Source organism: Monodon monoceros, unplaced genomic scaffold, assembly GCF_005190385.1.
Source record: "Monodon monoceros isolate NGI ecotype Baffin Bay Population unplaced genomic scaffold, NGI_Narwhal_1 Super_Scaffold_2, whole genome shotgun sequence".
Classification (NCBI taxonomy): domain Eukaryota; kingdom Metazoa; phylum Chordata; class Mammalia; order Artiodactyla; family Monodontidae; genus Monodon; species Monodon monoceros.
The window spans coordinates 52,367,652-52,391,059 of record NW_021703776.1 but is presented as its reverse complement, the minus strand read 5'-3'; the positions used below and the strand labels follow the sequence as shown (position 1 = coordinate 52,391,059).

Sequence of the window (23,408 nt, the reverse complement as noted above, 5' to 3'; positions counted from 1 at the left end):
TTATAATGTGCCATTGCTTAAATAAATGAATTTTTATCAGAAAAGGGGAAGAAAAATAGAAACTTGGGAAAATCTGAACTAAATGATCTTCCTGGCAAAATTTGACCTCTGGATTCTTGGAAATCCTCTTTAACCGTCCAGTATCAAACAGTCCTCGTTTCATTAGACAAATCAGCTCCTGGAAGGGTCTTTTATAACAGGCATGGTCCCCTTGAAGTAACCTGTTACAGAAATATTGGACTTGCACTTAACATTTTGTTGTAGTTTTGTGGCAGGGCGTTGAAAACTCCTATTATAATAATTGTGGATTTAACTTTTCTCCTTGTAGTTTTATCCATTTTTTCTTTGTGTATTTTGAAGCTATGTTATTAGGTGCATAAACATTTAGGCTTATTTGTTAACCTGATTAATTTACTTCATCGTATGATGAAATACACTTTCTTATTCCTAGCAATGTATCTTTGCTCTAAAATCTATTCTGTTTCATAGTGATAGAGCTCCTCCATCTTTGGGTTTTTTTTGACATATTTATTGGAGTAAAATTGCTTTACAATGGTGTGTTAGTTTCTGCTGTATAACAAAGTGAATCAGCTATACATATATATATCTCCATATCTCTTCCCTTTTGTATCTCCCTCCCACCCTCTCTATCGTACCCCTCTAGGTGCACACAAAGTACCGAGCTGATCTCCCTGTGCTACGTGCCTGCTTCCCACTAGCTATCTATTTTAAACTTGGTAGTGTATATAAGTCCATACCACTCTTTCACTTTGTCCTAGCTTACCCTTCCCCCTCCCCGTGTCCTCAAATCCATTCTCTACATCTGCCTCTTAATTCCTGTCCTGCTCCTAGGTTCTTCAGAAAAAAAAATTTTTTTTTTTTAGATTCCATATATATGTGTTAGTATACGGTATTTGTTTCTCTCTTTCTGACTTACTTCAGTCTATATGACAGACTCTAGGTCCATCCACCTCACTACAGATAACTCAGTTTCATTTCCTTTTATGGCTGAGTAATATTCCATTGTATATATGTGCCACATCTTCTTTATCCATTCATCTGTCGATGGACACAGGTTGTTCCATGTCCTGGCTGTTGTAAATAGAGCTGCAATGAACATTGTGGTACATGACTCTTTTTGAATTATGGTTTTCTCATGGTGTATGCCCAGTACTGGGATTGCTGGGTCATATGGTAGTTCTATTTTTGGTTTTTTAAGGAACCTCCATGCTGTTCTCCATAGTGGCTGTATGAATTTACATTCCTAACAAAAGTGCAAGAGGCTTCCACTTTCTCCACACCCTCTCCAGCATTTATTGTTTGTAGATTTTTTGATGATGGCCATTATGACTGGTATGAGGTGATACCTCATTGTAGTTTTGATTTGCTTTTCTCTAATGATTAGTGATGTTGAGCATCCTTTCATGTGTATGTTGGCAATCTGTATATCTTCTATGGAGAAACGTCTGTTTAGGTCTACCACACATTTTTGTATTGGTTGTTTGTTTATTTGATATTGAGTTGGCTGCATGAACTGCTTGTATATTTTGGAGATTAATGCTTTGTCAGTTGCTTCATTTGCAAATATTTTCTCCAATTCTGAGGGCTGTCTTTTCACCTTGTTTATGGTTTCCTTTGCTGTGCAAAAGCTTTTAAGTTTCATTAGGTCCTATTTGTTTATTTTTATTTTTATTTCCATTTCTCTAGGAGGTGGGTCAAAAAGGATCTTGCTGTGATTTATGTCATAGAGTGTTCTGCCTATGTTTTCCTCTAAGAGTTTTATAGTGTCTGGCCATACATTTAGGTCTTTAATCCATTATGAGTTTATTGTTGTGTAGGTGTTAGGGAGTGTTCTAATTTCATTCTTTTACATGTAGCTGTCCAGTTTTCCCAGCATCAATTTTGAACTGGCTATCTTACCTCCATTGTATATTCTTGCCTCCTTTATCAAAGATCTGGTGACCATATGTGTGTGGATTTATCTCTGGGATTTCTATCCTATTCCATTGATCTATATTTCTGTTTTTGTGCCAGTACCATACTGTCTTGATTACTGTAGCTTTGTAGTATAGTCTGAAGTCAGGAAGCCTGATCCCTCCAACTCCGTTTTTCTTTCTCAAGATTGATTTGGCTTTTCGGGATCTTTTGTGTTTGCATACAAATGTGAAATTTTTTGTTCTAGTTCTGTGAAAAATACCCTTGGTAGTTTGATAGGGATTATATTGAATCTGTAGGTTGCTTTGGATAGTATAGTCATTTTCACAATGTTGGTTCTTCCAACCCAAGAACATGGTATATCTCTTCATCTGTTTGTATCATCTCTAATTGTTTTTTTCAGTGTCTTACAGTTTTCTGCACACTGGTCTTTTGTCTCCTTAGGTAGGTTTATTCCAACATATTTTATTCTTTTTGTTGCAGTGGTAAATTGGAGTATTTCCTTAAGTTCTCTTTCAGATTTTTCATCATTAGTGTATAGGAATGCAAGAGATTTCTGTGCATTAATTTTGTATCCTGCTACTTTACCAAATTCATAGATTAACTCTAGTAGTTTTCTGGTAGCATCTTTAGGATTCTCTATATGTACTATCGTGTCATCTGCAAACAGTGACAGTTTTACTTCCTCTTTTCCAACTTGGATTCCTTTTATTTCTTTTTCTTCTCTGATTGCTGTGGCTAAAACTTCCAAAACTATGTTGAATAATAGTGGTGAGACTGGCAACCTTGTCTTGTTCCTGATCTTAGTAGAAATGGTTTCAGTGTTTCACCATTGAGAACAATGTTGGCTGTGGGTTTGTCATATATGGCCTTTATTAGGTTGAGGAAAGTTCCCTCTATGCCTACTTTCTGGATGGTGTTTATCATAACTGGGTGTTGAATTTTGTTGAAAGCTTTTTCTGCATCTATTGAGACGATCATGGTTTTTCTCCTTCAGTTTTTTAATATGGTGTAGCACATTCATTGATTTGCATATATTGAAGAATCCTTGCATTCCTGGGATAAACCCCACTTGATCATAATGTATGATCATTTTAATGTACTGTTGGATTCTGTTTGCTAGTATTTTGGTGAGAATTTTCGCATCTATGTTCATCATTGATATTGACCTGTAGTTTTCTTTTCTTGTGACATCATTGTCTGGTTTTTGTGTCAGGGTGATGGTGGCCTCATAGAATGAGTTTGGGAGTGTTCCTCCCTCTGCTATATTTTGCAAGAGTTTGAGGATAGGTGTTCACTCTTCTTTAAATGTATGATAGAATTCGCCTGTGAAGCTATCTTGTCCTGGGCTTTTGTTTGTCGGATGATTTTTAATCACAGTCTCAATTTCAGTGATTGTGATTGGTCAGTTTATATTTTCTGTTTCTTCTTAGTTCAGCCTCAGGAGGTTATGCTTTTCTTAGAATTTGTTCATTTCTTCCAGGTTGTTGATGTTATTGGCATACAGTTGCTTGTAGTAATCTCTCATGATCCTTTGTATTTCTGCAGTGTCAGTTGTTACTTCTCCGTTTTTATTTCCAGTTCTATTATTATGAGTCTTCTCCCTTTGTTTCTTGATGAGTCTGGCTAATGGTTTATCAATTTCGTTTATCTTCACAAAGAACCAGCGTTTAGTTTTATTGATCTTTGCTCTTGTTTCCTTTATTTCTTTTTCTTTTATTTCTGATCTGATCATTATGATTTCTTTCCTTCTGCTAACTTTGGAGTTTTTTTGTTATTCTTTCTCTAAATGCTTTAGGTGTAAGATTAGGTTGTTTATTTGAGATTTTTCTTGTTTCTTAAGGTAGTATTGTATTGCTATAAACTTCCTTCTTAGAACTGCTTTTGCTGCATCCCATAGGTTTTGGGTCGTCATGTTTTCATTGTCATTTGTTTCTAGGTATTTTTTTATTTCCTCTTTGATTTCTTCAGTGGTCTCTTGGTTATTTAGTGGTGTGTTGTTTAGCGTCCATGTGTTTGTATTTTTTACAGATTTTTTCCTGTAATTGGTATGTAGTCTCATAGCGTTGTGATCACAAAAGATACTTGATACAATTTCAGTTTTCTTAAATTTCCCAAGGCTTGATTTGTGATCCAAGATATGATCTATCCTTGAGAATGTTCCATGAGCACTTGAGAAGAAAGTGTATTCTGTTGTTTTTGGATAGAATGTCCCATAAGTACCAATTAAGTCCATTTTATTTAATGTATCATTTAAAGCTTGTGTTTCTTTCTTTATTTTCATTTTGGATGATCTGTCCATTGGTGAAACTGGGGTGTTAAAGTCCCCTACTATGATTGTGTTACTGTCGATTTCCCCTTTTATGGCTGTTAGCATTTGCCTTATGTATTGAGGTGCTCCTATGTTGGGTGCAGAAATATTTCAATTGTTATATCTTCTTGGATTGATCCCTTGATCATTATGTAGTGTCCTTTTTTGTCTCTTGTATTAGTCTTTATTTTAAAGTCTATTTTGTCTGATATGACAATTGCTACTTCAGCTTTCTTTTGATTTCCATTTGCATGGAATATCTTTTTCCATCCCCTCACTTTCAGTCTGTATGTGTCCCTAGGTCTGAAGCGGGTCTCTTGTAGACAGCATATATACAGGTCTTGTTTTTGTATCCATTCAGCCAGTCTATGTTTTTTGGTTGGAGCATTTAATCCATTTACATTTAAGGTAGTTATTGATATGTTTGCTCCTATTACCATTTTCTTAATTGTTTTGGTTTTGTTATTGTAGGCCTTTTCCTTCTCTTGTGTTTCTTGCCTATAGCAGTTCCTTTAGCATTTGTTGTAAAGTTGGTTTGATGGTGCTGAATTCTCTTAGCTTTTGCTTGTATGTAAAGATTTTACTTTCTCCATGGAATCTGAATGAGATCCTTGCTGGGTTGAGTAATCTTGTTTGTAATTTTTTCCCTTTATCACTTTAAATATGTCCTGCCAGTCCCTTCTGGCTTGCAGAGTTTCTGCTGAAAGGTCAGCTGTTAACCTTATGGGGATTCCCTTGTATGTTATTTTTGCTTTTCCCTTGCTGCTTTTAATATTTTTTCTTTGTATTTAATTTTTGATAGTTTGATTAATATGTGTCTTGGTGTGTTTCTCCTTGGATTTATCCTGCATGGGACTCTCTGTGCTTCCTGGATTTAATTGACTATTTCCTTTCCCATATTAGGGAAGTTTTCAACTATAGTCTCTTCAAATATTTTCTCAGTCCCTTTCTTTTTCTCTTCTTCTTTTGGGACACCTATAATTCGAATGTTGGTGCATTTAGTGTTGTCCCAGACATCTGAGCCTGTCCTCAATTCTTTTCTTTCTTTTTTCTTTATTCTGCTCCGTGGTAGTTATTTCCACTATTTTATCTTCTAGGTCACTTATCCGTTCTTCTGCCTCAGTTATTCTGCTATTGTTTCCTTCCAGATAATTTTTAATTTCATTTATTTTGTTGTTCATCATTGTTTGTTTGCTCTTTAGTTCTTCTAGGTCCTTGTTAAACGTTTCTTGTATTTTCTCCATTCTATTTCCAAGATTTTGGATCATCTTTACTGTCATTACTCTGAATTATTTTTCAGGTAGACTGACTGTTTCCTCTTCATTTGTTTGGTCTGGTGGGTTTTTACCTTGCTCCTTCATGTGCTGTGTATTTCTCTCTTCTCATTTTGCATAACTTACTGTGTTTGGGGTCTCCTTTATGCAGACTGCAGGTTCATAGTTCCCATTGTTTTTCGTGTCTGCTCCCAGTGGGTAAGGTTGGTTCAGTGGGTGTGTAGGCTTCCTGGTGGAGCGGACTGGTACCTGTGTTCTGGTAGATGAGTCTGGACCTTGTCTTTCTGGTGGGGAAGACTGTGCCTGGTGGTGTGCTTTGGCGTGTCTGTGAACTTATTTTGATTTTAGGCAGCCTTTCTGCTAATAGGTAGGGTTGTGTTCCTGTCTTTCTAGTTTTTTGGCATGGGGTGTCCAGCACTGGAGCTTGCTGGTCATTGAGTGTAGCTGGGTGTTAGCATCGAGACGGCGATCACTGGGAGCACTCTCACTGATTGATATTCCATGTAGCTGGGAGGTCTCTGGTGGTCCAGTGTCCTGAGCTCAGCTGTCCCACCTAAGATGCTCGTGCCTCACACCCGGCCAGAGCACAAAGACCCTGTCATTCACACAGCTCAGAAGAAAAGGGGGGTAAAAATAGAAAGAAAGAAAAAAATAAAATATTTAAAGTTATTAAAATAAAAAAAAATTATTAAATCTAAAAAAGTAATAAAGAAATAAGAAAGAAAGAAGAGAGTTACCAAACCAATAAAGAAAACCACCAAGGGTAACAAGCACTGAAATGTATAGTAAAAAAAGAAAAAAAAAAAAAAAACGGACAGACAGAACCCTAGGACAAATGGTAAAAGCAACCTATATGCAGAAAATCACACAGATAAGCATACACATACACACACTCACAAAAAGGGAAAAAGAGAAAATTATATATATATTAAAAAAAAGAGAGCAACTGAATCAATAAATAAATCCACCAATGATGATAAGTTCTAAGTACTAAACTAAGATAAAAATAAAACCAAAAAGAGATTAGATGTAGAAAGCAAACCCCAAGTCTACAGTTGCTTCCTAAGTCCACCACCTCAATTTTGGGATGATTCGTCGTCTATTCAGGTATTCCACAGATGCAGGGTACATCAAGTTGATTGTGGAGGTTTAATCCACTGCTCCTGAGGCTGCTTGGAGAGATTTCTTTTTCTCTTCTTTGTTCGCACAGCTCCCAGTGTTCAGCTTTGGATTTGGCCCTGCCTCTGCATATAGGTCCCCCTGTTACATCTGTTCTTCACCCAGACAGGAGGGTGTTAAAGAAGTGGCTGATTAGGGGGCTCTGGCTCACTCAGGTCAGGGGAAGGGAGGGGTATGGACTGCAAGGCAAGCCTGCAGCGGCAGAGGCCTGCGTGACATTGCAACAGCCTGAGGCACGCATGTGTTCTCCTAGGGAAGTTGTCCCTGGGTCACGGGACCCTGGCAGTGGTGGGCTGCACAGGCTCCCAGAAGGCGAGGTGTGGATAGTGACCTGTGCTTGCACACAGGCTTCTTGGTGGCTGCAGCAGCAACCTTAGCATTTCATGCCCATCTCTGCTGTCCGCGCTGATAGCCGTGGCTTACGCCCATCTCTGGAGCTCATTTAGGCGGTGCTCTGAATCCCCTTTCCTCGCACACGCAGAAACAATGGTCTCTTGTCTCTTATGCAGTTCCAGACTTTTTCGTGGTCTCCGTTCCAGCTAGGTTTGGTTCACTACCCCCCTTCAGGCTGTGTTCACGCAGCCAACCCCAGTCCTCTCCCTGGGATCTGACCTCTGGATTACGAAGCTTAGCTCCCAGCCCCACTCACCTCAGTGGGTGAGCAGACAAGCCTCTCAGGCTGGTGGGTGCTGGTCAACAGCGATCCTCTGTGCAGGAATCTCTCTGCTTTGCCTTCTGCACCCCTGTTGCTGTGCTCTCCTCTGTGACTCTGAAGCTTCCCCCCTGCCCACCCCCATCTCTGCTAAACTTTCCTAGTGTGTGGAAAGTTTTCCTCCTTCACAGCTCCCTCTGAGAGGTGCAGGTTCCATCCCTATTCTTTTGTCTCTGTTTTTTCTTTTACTCTACCTAGGTATGTGGGGAGTTTCTTGCCTTTTAGGAAGTCTGAGGTCTTCTGCCAGCGTTCAGTAGGTGTTTCGTAGGAGTTGTTCCACATGTAGATGTATTTTTGATGTATTTGTGGGGAGGAAGGTGATCTCTATGTCTTACTCCTCTGCCATCTTGAGGGTCCTCCCCTCCATCTTTTTTTTGACTAGTGTTGACATGATATATCTCTTTACATTTTTTTCTTTTAACTCATCTTGTCTTTATTTTGAAGTTTGTTTTTATAGTCAATGTATAGTTGATCTTGCTTTTTTTTAATTGAAACTGTCATTCTGTACCTCTTAATTCCAGTGTTTAGACCATTTACATTTAATTTGGTTAGTGATATATTTAGATTTTGTGATACTGCTATTTGTTTTATAATTGTCCCATCTATTTTAATTTCCTTTTTACTTTTTTATGCTTTCTTTCGGATTGAGTAAATTTAATTATTTTCTTTTATCTTCTTTGGTGTCCTATTGGCTGAAACACATTGTTTTGTTATTTAAATGGTTGCTGTAGGATATATAGTATATTTCTTTAACTTATCACAGTCTGCCTTCAATTGTTACTATATTATTTCATGCATAGAATAAGACCTATCAATATTATATGTCATTTCTCCTCTCTTGGGCTTCAAGCTATCATTGTCAAATATTTTATTTATAAATTTTTTATAAACACCAAAATACATAGCTATTGTCTTTTTGTTAAACAGTCCAGATACGTTCAAATAATAAAGAATATGTCTTATTCATCATTATAGTTACTATTTCTGGTGTTCATTCTTTTTTGTGGACACATATATCTACCTGTTAATATTTTCCTTTTCTTCAGTGATATTCTTTATTTCTTATCATGTGGGTGTGCTGCTGTTAAATTCTTTCAGCTTTTAATGTTTGAAATCATCTCTATTTCACCTTTTTTAAAAAAGGATATTTTCACTGGGTATAGAATTTTATTTTGAATAGTTTTAAATTTTCTTTCAGAAATTTCAAGTTGTTGCTCCATTGTATTCTCAATTGCCTTTTTCCAGTGAGAATTCTTCTGCCATCCTAGTATTCATTCTTCTGTACAGAAATATATCTTTTCTCTCTGGATGCTTTTAAAATTTTTCATTTTTTTCCTGGTTTTGAAAAATTTGATTATGTTGAGCCTTGGTGTAATTGTCTTCATGTTACTTGCGCTTGAGGTTTTGGGGGGTGGGGGTGGGAATCTGTGGATTTAGAGTTTTCAGAAAATTTGGAATATTTTCACCCATTATATTTGCAAATATTCCCTCCCCTTTCTTCAGAGACTCCAATCACGCAATTGTCCACTGTGTCTTTTCTACTTTTTGAATATATGGTATACAGTTATAACTGTCTTAATGCAGTGATCTGCCAATTCTATCATCTGTGTCAGTTCTGTATTGGTTTTAGTTGGTTGACTTCCTTATTTTTGGCTGTGTCTTGGCACTTCTTTGCATGTCTAAAAATCTTTGATTGTATGTTGGATGTCATTAATTTTCCCTTGTTTGTGAATTTTTGTATTTTTTAAATATTCTTGGATTTGGTTCTGAAATGCAGTTATGTTACTTGGAATCAGATTTATACTTTTACTTCTTGATAAAATGATGAAAATCATTTGTTAGGCAAATGTAAAATAGTGTTTAATCTATGGCTAATTATTCTCTAGTGAAGCAAGGCTCCCTGAATTCTCTACTCAATGTCCCAAGAGCTTTTCTAATTTTGTTGGTAAGAACAGGCACTATTCCTGGTTCTATATGAATGCTAGGCATTGTTTCCTTTAGTTATTGCAGGTGGTTCTTTTCTTGGCCTGGAATATTTGCCTCACACACATGCACTGCTCATCAGTATGGTGAAATTTTGAAGGGCTCCCTCTGCAGATCTCTGGGGGGATTCCTCTGCATAGTCTTGAGCACTCGGCATGGGCCAAGCCAAGACTGTAGCTAGAGGTCTTCTTCCAGTTTTCTGTGTTCCTTAAAAGTATTTTAACTTTGCTGACTTCCTCAACACAGCAATGCTCCATCCCACCCCCTAATCTATCTTAACTTTTCCTGTGTGCTTCCAAAGCATCTTGTGTCCACTCCTGTTAAGAAACTCAATACTATCTTATAAAAGTATCTGTTCATTTGTCTGTCTCCCTTGAGGGAAAAATAGTTGATTTGTACATTTCTATATCCCTAGTACCTAGTAGGAGTTAACAGTATTTGCTGTTGGATGAATGAGACCAAATTCTCAATCATTTCTGTAACTCAGATATAGGAGTACAGTATTGGAATCTGAAAGGCTAGTGAAAGAAACAGGTATACCTGGAAGTTGCAAACAGGATTCCAATAATGAGATTCAAGTATCAGATATTGTGAGTAAATGAATCAGCTTCCTCTCCTAGGTGGTTCAGGTTTTTTATACTAGTAATACCAAATATTAAATAAATATATTGTAGAGTATTTTATGTTCAAAAGTAACTGAGAGTTAAAAAAAAAAAAATCCCTCTCCTCTTTACCAAAGTAACCATGGTCTTTCTTTGATGCAGTTGAACTACACTCTCTGTGGGCTCCTAAATTATGTTGCATGATTTCCAAAAGGTCTTTACTCATAAGATAAGCCTTAACCCCAAGAACTAGATGATTGTGCACATGGGGGCTGAGGAAGTGTGAGTAGAAGGGTAGTAGAAATGCAAATTTTTATAAGCTTTTCTGTCTTCTGACCAAGGCTATCCTTTAAGGTTTAGACCCTGTGCTGTTATCAGCTCTAGAGAATTGTTGATCCTTTTTTTTTTTTTCTGATAACCATGGGCCATAATTTTATTTTTTGAAAACTTCTGGTTTTTAAAAGGCTCTGAAGCTTTTGTCAAAAACTGAGTTCAGGTTGACACTACTCTTCTCCCTGTGGCTGTTTCTAGTTCTGTGAAACACTTGCTCTTTGTGCTCAGAGTATTCTCTCTTTGAAAGAATACTCTGCCTCCTTCCTTAAATACTTAGCCTGGAAGCAGTTATTTGGCTATCATCTCCCCTGAGTATGTTCCCTTTCAGGAAGGAATCTAATGATTGTTAAAGGTCTTGGCACTTGTTCTATGGGGGTGGGGGGATAGTCTACTACAAAGTTATTATCTCACTTGATAGCTATGTAGTTTTTGTCATTCCTGGAAAACATGTTTTTATACTTGATTTGGGAAATAAAAGCAGATTAAACGGACACAGATCTCAGGTAGTTTAAAGTCACTTTATATGGGTTAAGAAAGGCTAATCTTCAAACATACTCTTAAATCAGGATTAAGACCCAAACTTCAAGATGCTCATTTGATTGTGACTGTTTCTCAATTTGTTCAGTATCATTAGGTGAGCTTCTGAAGTAGAAATCTGAACAGGTAACGAGTAACATCCAATCTCCATGTAAGCCAATTGTTTTACAGAAAAGATTAATTAAAAGAAGTAGTAATTAAATTTAAATCAAGCAAGGCCAAGCCTCTATCCTGAGTTTAAATCCCTGACCCATTTTTTTCCTTCTGGATACAATACAGAAATTTGAATTAGATAAATATCTCCACCAGAAAAAAAATGAGTTAAGAATTGCATTTAGAACTTTGAACTAAATCTTTTCACAATAACAGATGTTCTTTACTGAAACAAGCTCATTTCACCCAGTGTATTTAATCACACCAATTTTCAGGAATGAGAGTAAATATGTTTTATAAGTGAAAGGGCTGGAGACAGTGCATGGAGGAAAGTGCATCCCATAACTTCCTCTCCCTTTATACACATTTATATATTGCACATTTTCCCCATTTATGTTTTCACAGGCACAGAGATGATTGCAAATACATACCCACGGTGGTCCTTGTCAGGACTGGGGTCCAACTTTGCAGCACATTTCTGCAGTGACTGTGACAAGCTTTGATAAATAACCCAGTTGACAACTAAATTTATCTTGGAGCAGAGAATAGAATTGATGGAGAAGTTGCTTTTACTCTCCCTATCCAAAAATTCACCTTTGTACCCAGGACAAAGTTTAAAAAGGAAGTTTTTGGTTGGAAAAAGATATATTACTTATTCATAGTGTCCTTTCTGTTTGTCTTCTTTTGTCCACAGAGACTGAAAGAATTAAAGCAACGTGAATTTGCTAGAAATGTAGCTTCCAAGTCATGGAAAGATGAAAAGAAACAAGAAAAAGCACTTAAGCGACTTCATCAGCTGGCTGAGTTAAGGCAACAGTCTGAATGGTAAGAATTAAAGGTGCCTAAGATGGTTCAAAACTCTCTTCAACTTCTGGGGAAATTTCAGTGATAAATTTACTTGGTTCACTATAGCAATGTAAACAAATTATAATTAATCAACAGATATATCTGAAGGCAAATGTTCCTAATAGTTAAAAGTCTATAAATTAATGACTTTGACATCTGGGTTTTTTCTTTCCCAATATGGTTAATGTGTTCTTTAATGAAATGATCCAAGAATGATTCTAATATACTAGCATTTATTCTATCCAGGTGATTTATATGGATCTATATATCTCTTTCTAATTATTTTGAGTTTTGTAATATTAATTTTGAAAACCATAAATAGCAATGCATCTTTTTGGGGAGGAACTAAATCTTCTGTGCATTCTTCTGCACACACCTGAAACTAGAATAAATGGTACTATCATTGTCTGGATGACAAACAAGATGTAATTAATGCAGTTAAATTTACCACACAGTGCCTTTTAAGTTGACAATTATAACAAGCATTATACTAATACATTCTTGTAGCTGAAAAATAGAAGTTTTACATGAGCTTAGAACTGCTGAACATTTTGAAGTGAGGAGATTGTTACCTGGAACTCAATTACATTTGCAAATTGTGATTTGTGTTCATATGAATCATAGTGTAGAACACTAATGTAGCTAATTAATGTAGTTGACAGCATTCTGGTGAATTGTAACACTTATAGATCTGTGCCAGAATTTAAACTCCTATTGTTTAAATGAAAAACAATATACAGGACTTCCCTGGTGGTGCAGTGGTTAAGAATCCGCCTGCCAATGCAGGGGACACGGATTCGAGCCCTGGTCCAGGGAGATCCCACATGCTGCAGAATAACTAAGCCCGTGTGCCACAACTACTGAGCCTGTGCTCTAGAGCCTGGGAGCCACAACTACAGAGCCTGTGTGCCACAACTACTGAAGCCCATTTGCCTAGAGCCCATGCTGTGCAACAAGAGAAGCCACCGCAATGAGAAGCCCACACACCACAACGAAGAGTAGTCCCTGCTCGCTGCAACTAGAGAAAGCCCACATGCAGCAACAAAGGCCCAAAGTAGCCAAAAGTAAATAAATAAATTTATAAAAAAAGGAAAAAGAAAAACGATATACAATAAGCTTGGGAGTGAACAACTCAATTATATTAGCAGAAAATATTAGACCTCATATTTACTTTTAAGAAAATATTTATTTTTTAGGATCAATTATGAGTAAAGACACAGTATTCAGCCTTCAAATATTCATGTATTTGCACCACTGTCTTAGAGTAATTTAATTTGCCTATAAAAATACAAGAAAATATAATCATATTAAAAATAAATGAGAAATTTGGTATAAAGAAAAAATAAAGGTTGGAAGACCATGTGTCCAGAGGTGAGGTTAATACAAAAATGCATGCTCTTAGGGAGCATATGATCATAGAAACAGGACACATATCTGGTACTGAACTTTTTACTTGCCAACACAATGAAGATCTTAAAATATGTTATTCAAACACATTGTCAATAAGATATCAGACAGCCCTTGTCAAAACAGGACTTAGAAGGAAAAGTCTAATGGTTATTAGGTGGCATGCAGGAGAAAATTGAGGGAAGATATTTAATTCCTGGGTGATTAATTATGAGGTACAAAAAAAACAAAAAATAAGACAAGCCTTGCTATAGAGATACACACTTTAGATAGGTTCTTTAAGGCCACACAACAAAAAATCTGAGTAGCCTTAATGTAATTTTGGTTCATCTGTTACTATGCAAGTTGTCACACTTTGACATTTCTCCTTACTGATTCTGTATTTTCTTTTGGAAGAAATAGACAAAGGATCAGAGGAGCCTTAATGATGGTGATAGTGATGGTGATGATGCTTTCATTTAGGAGTTCTAAGTTTGTAGATCTACCCATGAAATGTCTTCCAAAGTAAAAGAAATTAAAAGATATACTCTACTGAGGTTGAGCTGCTCTTTTAAAATCTTATCAATTAAACAGACACAAACCTAGCCATATCCTCTATAGAGTAGGTAGGCTCTCTAAGTCCCAATCTGATCATATTGTTAGGGAAATGATGGGTATTCAGCTTTCCAGATACATAACTTGGAGCTAGGCAAATTACTTCATTCTTTTTCTATTACCTTCCATCTGCACTCCAGGCAATTGTTCTCTCTGATTAAGTAGCCTCTTGGCTTAAGGGAAGTCACTTAATAGCATTATTAAATATTTTCATTTTGGCAGCTGAATTGACAAGTGAAAAAAAAAATCACCTGGGTTACTTCTCCCCTGGAAAACCTTTGTCCTTTATTCTCATAAAGAGGGCTTCTGAGTAAGATGCTACAGATAACAAGAAGGTTCTTCCATGGCCCTGTGGAGAAGAGAGGTGAATTTACTGGTAGTAAGAATATTTGAATCAGACTGATGAAAAAAATGATGGCAGAAAACTGTTAATGGATCTTGAAAAGGGCAGTCAACCTTGGTCAGCTCTTGGGTAGATCAACCCAACATGGTTCCTCAGCAAAACTAGTTCTTTTATTGGGGGAGGGGAGAGATTCACTCTGTTTGCAAACTTCTACTATGTGTAAGTCTACGTATAGTGCATCTTGATATGGACATTTTTTCAAATTTTAAAAACTGTGGAACCATTGATTCTGAGAATATAAAGGTCTTTACATAAGAGCTGGATAATGTGGGACATCAGGAAATTACATCACTTAAAGAAATCATGTTATTTTGATGTGCTTTGTTTCCTGTTTGGAAAATGTACTTCTTGAACAGGAAAGAATTAAATTGTGCATATGCTGAGTTACCAAGAACTAGAAGTTGGGGGGAACTATCAGAGTGGGCAATCCATTAATAAGAACTAAAGGGCTAACTAATGTCATTTTAAAATTATAAATAAAAATAATTATGTAAAAAATACAGAAATAAACTAAATGTTCTAGAGGAGACAGTGAAATCATAAATGAGGGTATGACTATAAAGATTAAACCTTTAACTATGTCATAAGGCATAAACTTGAATTAAAATAATAGAATTTTAAATACCACAAAGATAGAAAACTAGGATTTTAAAAAATAATAAAAGTAAATTAGATTTAAAATATGGGTAGGGCCTTCCCTGGCGGTCCAGTGGTTAAGACTTTTCACTTCCGATGCAGGGGGCTCGGGTTTGATTCCTGGTCAGGGAGCTAAGATCCCCCAGGCCTTGCAGTGTGGCCAAAAAAAAAAAAAAATTACGATAGGGGAAATTAAAGTTTTCAAAGCAATGAGATAAAAGTTTAAAGCATAAAAATAAGAGGTCTAAAATGTTAATAATGAGGATAAAATGTTAAACTTGTGACAAAATATAATCATAAGTGTATATTGAACTGTAAAGTGAGAACAAGAATAAGGACAAGGAGAGCAAAATGTAATACAAAAACAATAAGAGCAAAGAGGTTTAAAAATATTTGAAAGAATATAAAAGGAAGAAGCTTACACATATTAGAAAGATAAATGGTAAAAGGAAACAACAATACAGGAAAGAATGTTTAGACTAACATAAATCAAAGCAAGAAAATGCACAAAACTCTGCCAGAATAATAAGCAAAAATATTATATTATTAAGGAAAAAATGGAATATAAAAATAGTCAAATATCTGCATCATAATGGAATCAGAAGGGGTAGAGTGATGATATACATACACCAGACTTTTGAAATAATTTTTGCTAAGTGTAGCACAGATAATATCAGATTGAAGTTGCTAGAGAAGGTAACTTAATGCAGATGTATTACTCCTACTTATTCCAAAGTAATGGAAAATATGGAAAAGAATCTTTTTGGCACTGAGGCAAAATTCAGTGCTGCAGGTATTTCTAAACCTCATCCTTCTATCCACAGGCTACAGGCACCTTTTCAAAAGACCAATAACTATAGTAAACCTCTATGCTTCCTATTTCTCTTTATGTTTGAAAGAAATATCCAGTAATTTGTATACCACCTTAGAGTATTTCCATTTCTCATATTAAATATGCCTAAACACCTTCTCTAAAGAATGTAAAACATGATTCAAAAAAGAAGATTAATGTGATGAATAAGAGAAAAGCTTTCATTATGAAATAGTTACTGTAAGGAGCAGACACTTTAAAATTTTTTCTGAAATTAGTTTTCCACAAGATTCAAAGGAGCACTACAGCTCTAAAGCTACAGACATTATTAGTTCATGGAGAGAGGACAATCTGAAATTATTAAGGACTGGTGGCTAAAATTATTGTTTGTAAATTAAAATTTGTATGGGTATAGTAAACAACATATTGGTCACTGTAAAATATTGAATCCATAAAACAGAAATTAAAAACAAAATTTTTTTTCTGAACCAGAACAAAAGACTAAAAATACTAGAGTACTAATATGAGTAGTAAGACTGAAAGATATATTCATGAGAGCAAATAAATTAAACTTATAAATTCTAGGATAAGAAACTAGGACAGGGAAGAAGAAATAATCAGAGATGTCAGAGAAGAAAATGTATCTGAGCTGAAGAAAGTTGAATTGGAAGTGCCCAGAAATACTGGCAAAAATTAACCAAAAGAGATCAATTTGTAAATATGGCCTGGTAGTGTTATATATATATAACACTTATGTATGTGTATATATATATATATAATATATATATATATATATACAAAATTTGTTGTATGTAATAAATATAACAAAATATATTATATATAAATAAAAAGGAAAATTTACAAAACCATATAAATACATGAGCAGATCTGTTTCAATATGAATGAAAGGAGGCTAATTAAATATGTCTCTGTAATAGTAAACATATAAAGACAGTGAAGCAATGTACATGAAATTTGGTGGACAAAAGGAATATGACACCAGAGTTCTATGACAGTTGGCTGAATAGTTAAGTAAAGGCAATAAGAATTTCTCAGATGGAGGGCTAGGAAAGGACTCCTCCCCGTTAGAATTTAAGCTACATATGGAAAAGATATCAGTTGTTTTAGTACTGTTTACTCAAGCAATAAATGACTGCATAAAAATGAAGTAAAATTTGAAAATAGAAAAAGGCTGACAAAACACATCCAAGAATATGAAAAAAAGGAAAAGAAAGCCAACTCAAAGCAAACAAGCAAAGCAGCTCAAAGCAAACCAGCTCAAAGCAAGAAAAAGGAAAAGAAAGCCAACTCAAAATGATGTGATTTGTATTGCTTTCCCTCCAATAAGATTTGTTTTGTCATAGGGGTTTCATAGATAGAACATTAGAGGCAATTTTAATCTGAAGAGTTTCATCTCTTGTATGTATGGCTCTTTCCAGTTTTCTGACTGAATTACTAGTTAAGCTCGATAGAATGAATAATCTTTAAAGATCTGTTAAAAGATAAAACATATATGCAAAAAAAGATAGAAGAGAAATATTTTGGTAAGAAGCTAAAAAAAGGATTTCAGACTAATTGAAGATATTGAGATGGCATGTAAATGAGTATTACTTTCTTATAATTGATCAAATTAATGACAAATCATAAATAAAGAACTAAGCATCCTGTTTCAAAAGGAAACAAACATGAAAGAATTTTAAGAGTGAGGAAACAAAAATTATAGAATGCTAGAACTTTAAACAAAAAAGCAAATAAAAGAGATAAGTTTATGCTTGGGAAGTGACTTTTAATTCCATTTTATTTCCTATTTAGGTGAAGGCACTGATTGGAGAACTCTTTGCAAAATTATGTTAAATCTGTATTCCAAAGAATTAGTAGGTTCTGGAGGACATAATGTGATGTAAATGCGATACTTTATTTTCTTTTGCAGCACTAGCATAAGATATTCACCTGCTACTGCTTTTTGCTAATTTCAAAAGAATCCACTTGAGATGCATTTTAGAAATAGCCACTATAAAACATAGATATACTGAGTTATATAAGCATAGTGAAATTGTTACATTACAATAGACATAGTTAATAAATAGTATCAGAACCCATCATCAAACACTATAAAATGTTCACATATAGGTAAGATTTCAAATCTGATGTCTTAATCATTTAAATATTTATTCTATTTACAGTGTTTCTGGAAATGGACCAGCATACAAAGCCCCCAGGGTAGCTATAGAAAAGCAACTCCAGCAAGGAATTTGCCCAGTTAAGAGTGGCAGAAAGGTATCGTGCATGAAGAGTGCTCTTCTCCTTAAAGGAAAGAATCTCTCCAGAAGCATTTCTGATAAACAGCAGTCCACCACACCAAATCAACACCAGTTACAAACGGACAGATGTTTGTTTGGAAATCAGGTACCACAAACACCCTCAAATCTTAGCAATGCAAATCACAGGACAGGAGTGTCATTTTCTTTTTCCAAAAAAGTGCATCTAAAATTAGAATCTTCAGCATCAGTTTTCAGTGAGAACACAGAAGAAACCCACGACTGTAACAAGTCACCCGTCTATAAAACAAAACAAACCACAGAGAAATGCATGCGCTGCAGGTTTGCAAATGAAGATACACACCTCACTAAGGAAAAAGATAGAAACATCTTATCAAGCCATCTGGAAAGTATTTTACACAATACCTTCTCCGTAAGTTCTGAAATTTTGCAAGACAAAAATGACTCTGTTGATGAAACACTAGAAGATTCGATTGGCATTCATGCTTCATTCAGTAAATCTAACATTCATGTTTCAGATGTGGATTTTACTCCTTCCAGCAGAGCAAAGGAAACTAGAAATACAGTGAGGAACACTTCAGAAAACCTCAGTAATCACTCATGCCAAGCAAATGTTTCCTCCAGCCCACCAAACATTTACAAGCACAGTGATGCTAGGATATTTGAATGTTTGGATGAGCTTCCATCAATAGAGCCAAGTGAACAAAGCAGTACAGTTCATCTGAATCCCAACTCCAGAAAGGAGAAGAAAGAAAAATCATTAGATAAAATAGAAAGAGTTAGCAGAAATGTACAAGGTCTTGTGAGAGAGGCATATCCCCGTGATGTGAAGTCCAAACCACTGCCTTATCTCCACGTACAAAGCAAGGATGGCCATACCACTCTCCAGTGGCCTACAGAACTGCTTCTCTTTACAAAAACAGAGCCCTGTATCTCTTATGGCTGCAACCCATTATATTTTGATTTTAAGCTTTCTCGAAACACAAAGGATGGCCATTATCCAGAGGACTTAAAAACAGAATTGCTGAAAGAGCCCTCAGAAATGAAGATTACAATGGAAAACCAAGTCTCAGGTTTAATTAAAGACCAACAAAAACTGATCCAAGAAGATAATCCGTCTCTGAAACCAAAGATGATGTTAGCTAATCCAGATTGGGAAAATTTCCAGAGAAAATGTAATTTGGGCTACAACAATTCTAAGCCCAGTGCGAGTGAACATAATTTTAGTGCAAGTGATTTGGAAATGAAAAATCCTGAAGTGCCTGCTTACCGTGATATCTCTCTAAAGAATTGTGTAAGAAAGAATAATAATAGTGATAATGAACTTAAGGAACCTTCAAGGGCCCATTGGCAAAGCTGTCAAAGGGCAATTCTAAATGATGCAAATGAGGGCCTATCTTTTTCTCCTTATATCTCTAGGACTAAAAAACATAAACTGATTTCCTGTGATCCTCATTTGGATTTTGAAGATGGGAATAAATTCACCTGGAATTCTAGTCCTTACACAGTAAGGGGCCACAGTGACCATGGAAAGGACTTCAGTGTAATTTTGAATAGTAACCACATCAGTATGACCAGCAGGGTTTCTGGATGTGGAAAAGCAAGTTACAAGAGAAGTTCTCCAAAGGTGTCTGTGAATACATGTTCTAGCCCTTCAGACACATCCCCTGGCAGTACATCCAGCTTGAGAAGTACTTGTTCAAAGCATAGGTCCAGTAGTCATGGTAGAGGTAACTTGCTCTACTTTTGTAAAAGAGAACACAACTCAGTCGAAAGGCACAAATGGAAACGCCGAAAGCACAGCTGTCTCTTCTTATCTGATGAGCTAGCAAAGAGTGACTGCTCACAGTCTGAAACCCAGAGTGACAGGGGCTGCAAGTTGTGGGAATCAGTTAAAAATGAAAAATATTCAAAACATGGTTATGGTCACTGCAGAGGAAAACATAAACTGGGCAAAAATCAACAATTTTCAGGGTCAAAATCCAAGAGAATCGCCCGTTGTGATTCTAGCTCACGGTTTTCTTGTGCTGGAAACAGTGAAAATCCACCTAATTGCCAGGGACCTCAGCACAGCAGATTGGGCTCTTACTCAAGAGAGAAAATGTATTACTTAAATAAAAGTGAAAGAAGTCAGCAGTCTTTGGACAGCCCTCATATTTGTGATCTGGAAAAAGTAAAACCCATGCAATGTAACTCCGGGAATATCAGCTGTCTTCTAAAGAACTGTTCAAGCAGCCCTTCAGAAACCACAGAGTTGAACACTGTAGAAGGAGAGAGGACTCCCCTGACAGCCAAAGGTCTTTTAGAAAGAGTACAAGCCAAGAAATGTCAGGAACAATCAACTCATTTTGAGGTCTCTTCAAACAGCTGTAAAAATGAATCAGAGGCTCCTTCACAAATCCAATGCACAGTGCAATTTACACCACCAGGCTGTAACAGACATGCATTGCCTTTGTCTGAAAAAATACAGAACACAAGTAGAAGAAGAAAGGATAAAGGTAGTGCAATGCAAAGAACTATTGACAAAGACAAAGTCAAAAATTCCCAGACAAATGATTTTACTGTTTTAGTAGACACTGATTGTGATGATCATCTTTCTAAAGGTATAATTCACGTAGTGGCAGATTCTCAGTTACCAAACATGAAAAAGTATCCAACAACAAAAGAACAATCAGAGTCATTAATTAGTGAAGTCCAACCTTTTATTCAAAGCTGTGACCCAGTACCAAAAGATTTCCCTGGTGCTTTCTCATCTAATAGATATACTGGTGTTACTGATTCAACAGAGACCAAAGAGGACCAAATAAATCTAGACTTACAGGATGTAAGCATGCATACGAATCAGGTAGAGGGGAATATAAACTCTTACTATGACAGAACTATGCAGAAGCATGACAAAGTAGCAGATGACTTAGAAGTGTGTCATAAATCTCTCTCTCCCCCACTAATTCAACAGCCCATAACATTTTCACCTGATGAAATAGATAAATATAAGCTCCTACAGCTACAAGCCCAGCAGCATATGCAGAAACAGCTCCTATCAAAGCATCTTCGAGTTGTGCCGGCTGCAGGGCCCACTGCCTTCTCTCCAGCCTCTGCTATACAGACAGTTCCAGGTCACCAGCAGGCTTCTCTCACCACCATCCACCACACGTTCCTGCAGCATTTTGTTTCGGCTTCCATAAATGCCCATAGCAGTCACCTCCCTATAGCTCATCTGCATCCTCTTTCCCAGCCACATTTTAATCCATTCACATTTTCAACTCTGACTCCAACCATCATCCCTGCACACCCCACTTTCTTAGCGGGTCATCCCCTGCACTTGGTCACTGCTGCTCCCTGCCACCCATCTCACATAACACTTCAGCCCCTGCCCCCTGCAGCATTTATCCCCACATTGTTTGGCCCTCACTTCAACCCGGCCACAACTTCTATCATCCACTTGAATCCTTTAATTCAACCACTGTTTCAAGGTCAAGATCTTTGCCATCATTCTTGCTCCAGTCAGATGCAACCATTAAATGGAGTGAAAGAGGCCTTAAATGTGTCAGCTCACTTGAACTAACAGGTGTTAAAGCCCCTCTTCTGGATAAATAAAACAAATTGTCACTACCTACAAAATTATGTATTTAAAGTGGTCTGATTATTATAAGATTTAAAATAGTGGTACCAATGCAAAATGTGACCAATATAGAAATATGAACTGAATTGCCAATGTTGAAATACAAGCATTTTAAGGATTTCTTTTAATTTGCAAAAATAATTGGACAAATTTAAAGTAGTTTGATGGAAAGGTAGAGGGAAACGTGTTAAAGATATTTTTGAATGAGTTCTCACATAATGTTATAAAAAATAGAAAAAAGTTAGGCAGATCATTAATATTACAAAGAAAATTAAATGAAACATAATACTCTATCTTCTAGGTGTTCGTTGAACGAGTGAACAAGTGAATGAATGAATGCATATTTGGTTTTATTTATCAGGTAATAATAAAAGGTCAGTGAAAGAAAATTATGTGTTAAAAATTGTTTGTGTGGTTCACTGTCGACTAACCTTTCAATCAATACAATGTTTCAACCAATATAAACTATATTTTCATAGGAAATAAGAGATGGCAAGAAATTTTCTGACTAATTCAAATTGAAAACTACTCTTCAATGCAAAACAGTCTTATGCAGATTGTATGGCTGAGTTTCTGTGGAAGATTGAATTAACTTCATTTCACACACTTCTATGTCAAGAGAATTTTGTAATTGTAAGAATCACCAACATCTAAAATTAATAATGTTTAATTTTTGTATAAGAAAACATATATAAACTATCATTAGTATTTGCTAATGCAAAATAAAAAAATAAAGTATACTCAGAGTAATATTTTGTATATATTGGTCAAGCTTTCAAATATTATTGGGGCTAAAATGTTAAGTTTTCTTTATTCTCCTACTCAGAAATCTGTGTTCAGCCAACATATGTATAACTGGAGAGGTAAAGCTTTGGAAATGTCAAAAATTTTACATGATATTTATTGAGAAAAATCTTAAAAGTATTCAGTGTATTTTGTTCAGTTTTACTAGATATTTATAAAATACCATGAATGATGATGAATAAAATCACCATTCCTATAATTTTGCAAATGATTTTAAACATTCATCCAAAATGTTTTCTGACCCACAGAATTTGCATTTCTTATATCTGTATTTCTCAGTGGCCCTCCAGTTGTTTATTATTTTATATTCTTAAAAGAAAGAAAACTTGTGTGGCTGAACATTCCCCATAAGCATGGGTTTCAGAGAAAGTCAAATTAAACAAAAATAGAGGTAATCAGTCATCACTACTGTGTGTATGATGATGCAAACTCCTCTACCACTAGAAGATGAGAAGGATGGCTTATACAGCCTTGGCTTCACAGGAATGAGAGCTGTACTTACTGAAGGCCTACTGTGCACCAAGATAGGTTGAGCACTAAGCCCTCACTATCTCATTTACTCTTCACAGATGTATTGATATTTTGAGATCAGTATTATCATTCCTCTGTACAGCTGAGGAAAATGAAGTTGAAAGGTTAAGTTCTTAACACTTGAAAACAGTAGGAAAGGACATCTTTGATGCTGGTGAGGGAGAGATGAAGAGAGAAGAGAGAGAGAGAGAGAATAAAGTGAATTAAAAACTTTAACATAAACAACGTAGTTTCCTAGATATCACCAGAAACTTGTGGGATGGAAATTTTGACTGGAGTATGGCAGTGAAAAAGCCTAGCTTAACTAAAAGGAATAGAAAAATGGAAACAAGACATCAAATAGCAAGAAATTCTATACCTGTGTGGAACTCCATAAAAGTGATTATAAAAGAACATTGATAAACATTGAGTGGATTCAAAAAAAGTGAAATAAATGGAATATTTCTTATAAAAATA

The 23,408-nt window shown here is 35.9% G+C and overlaps 1 protein-coding gene across 1 annotated transcript in view; it reads left to right on the top strand.

Moving 5' to 3' along the window:
• ZNF804B (zinc finger protein 804B) overlaps positions 1-21,585 on the top strand; it is a 513,593-nt gene extending 492,008 nt beyond the window's left edge. The window contains exons 3-4 of the mRNA XM_029233928.1: positions 11,714-11,844; positions 17,900-21,585. Coding sequence (XP_029089761.1) covers positions 11,714-11,844; positions 17,900-21,560 — 3,792 coding nt within the window. The 3' untranslated portion in view covers positions 21,561-21,585. The remainder of the gene's footprint in view (positions 1-11,713; positions 11,845-17,899) is intronic.
• Positions 21,586-23,408: the final 1,823 nt, after the last annotated feature.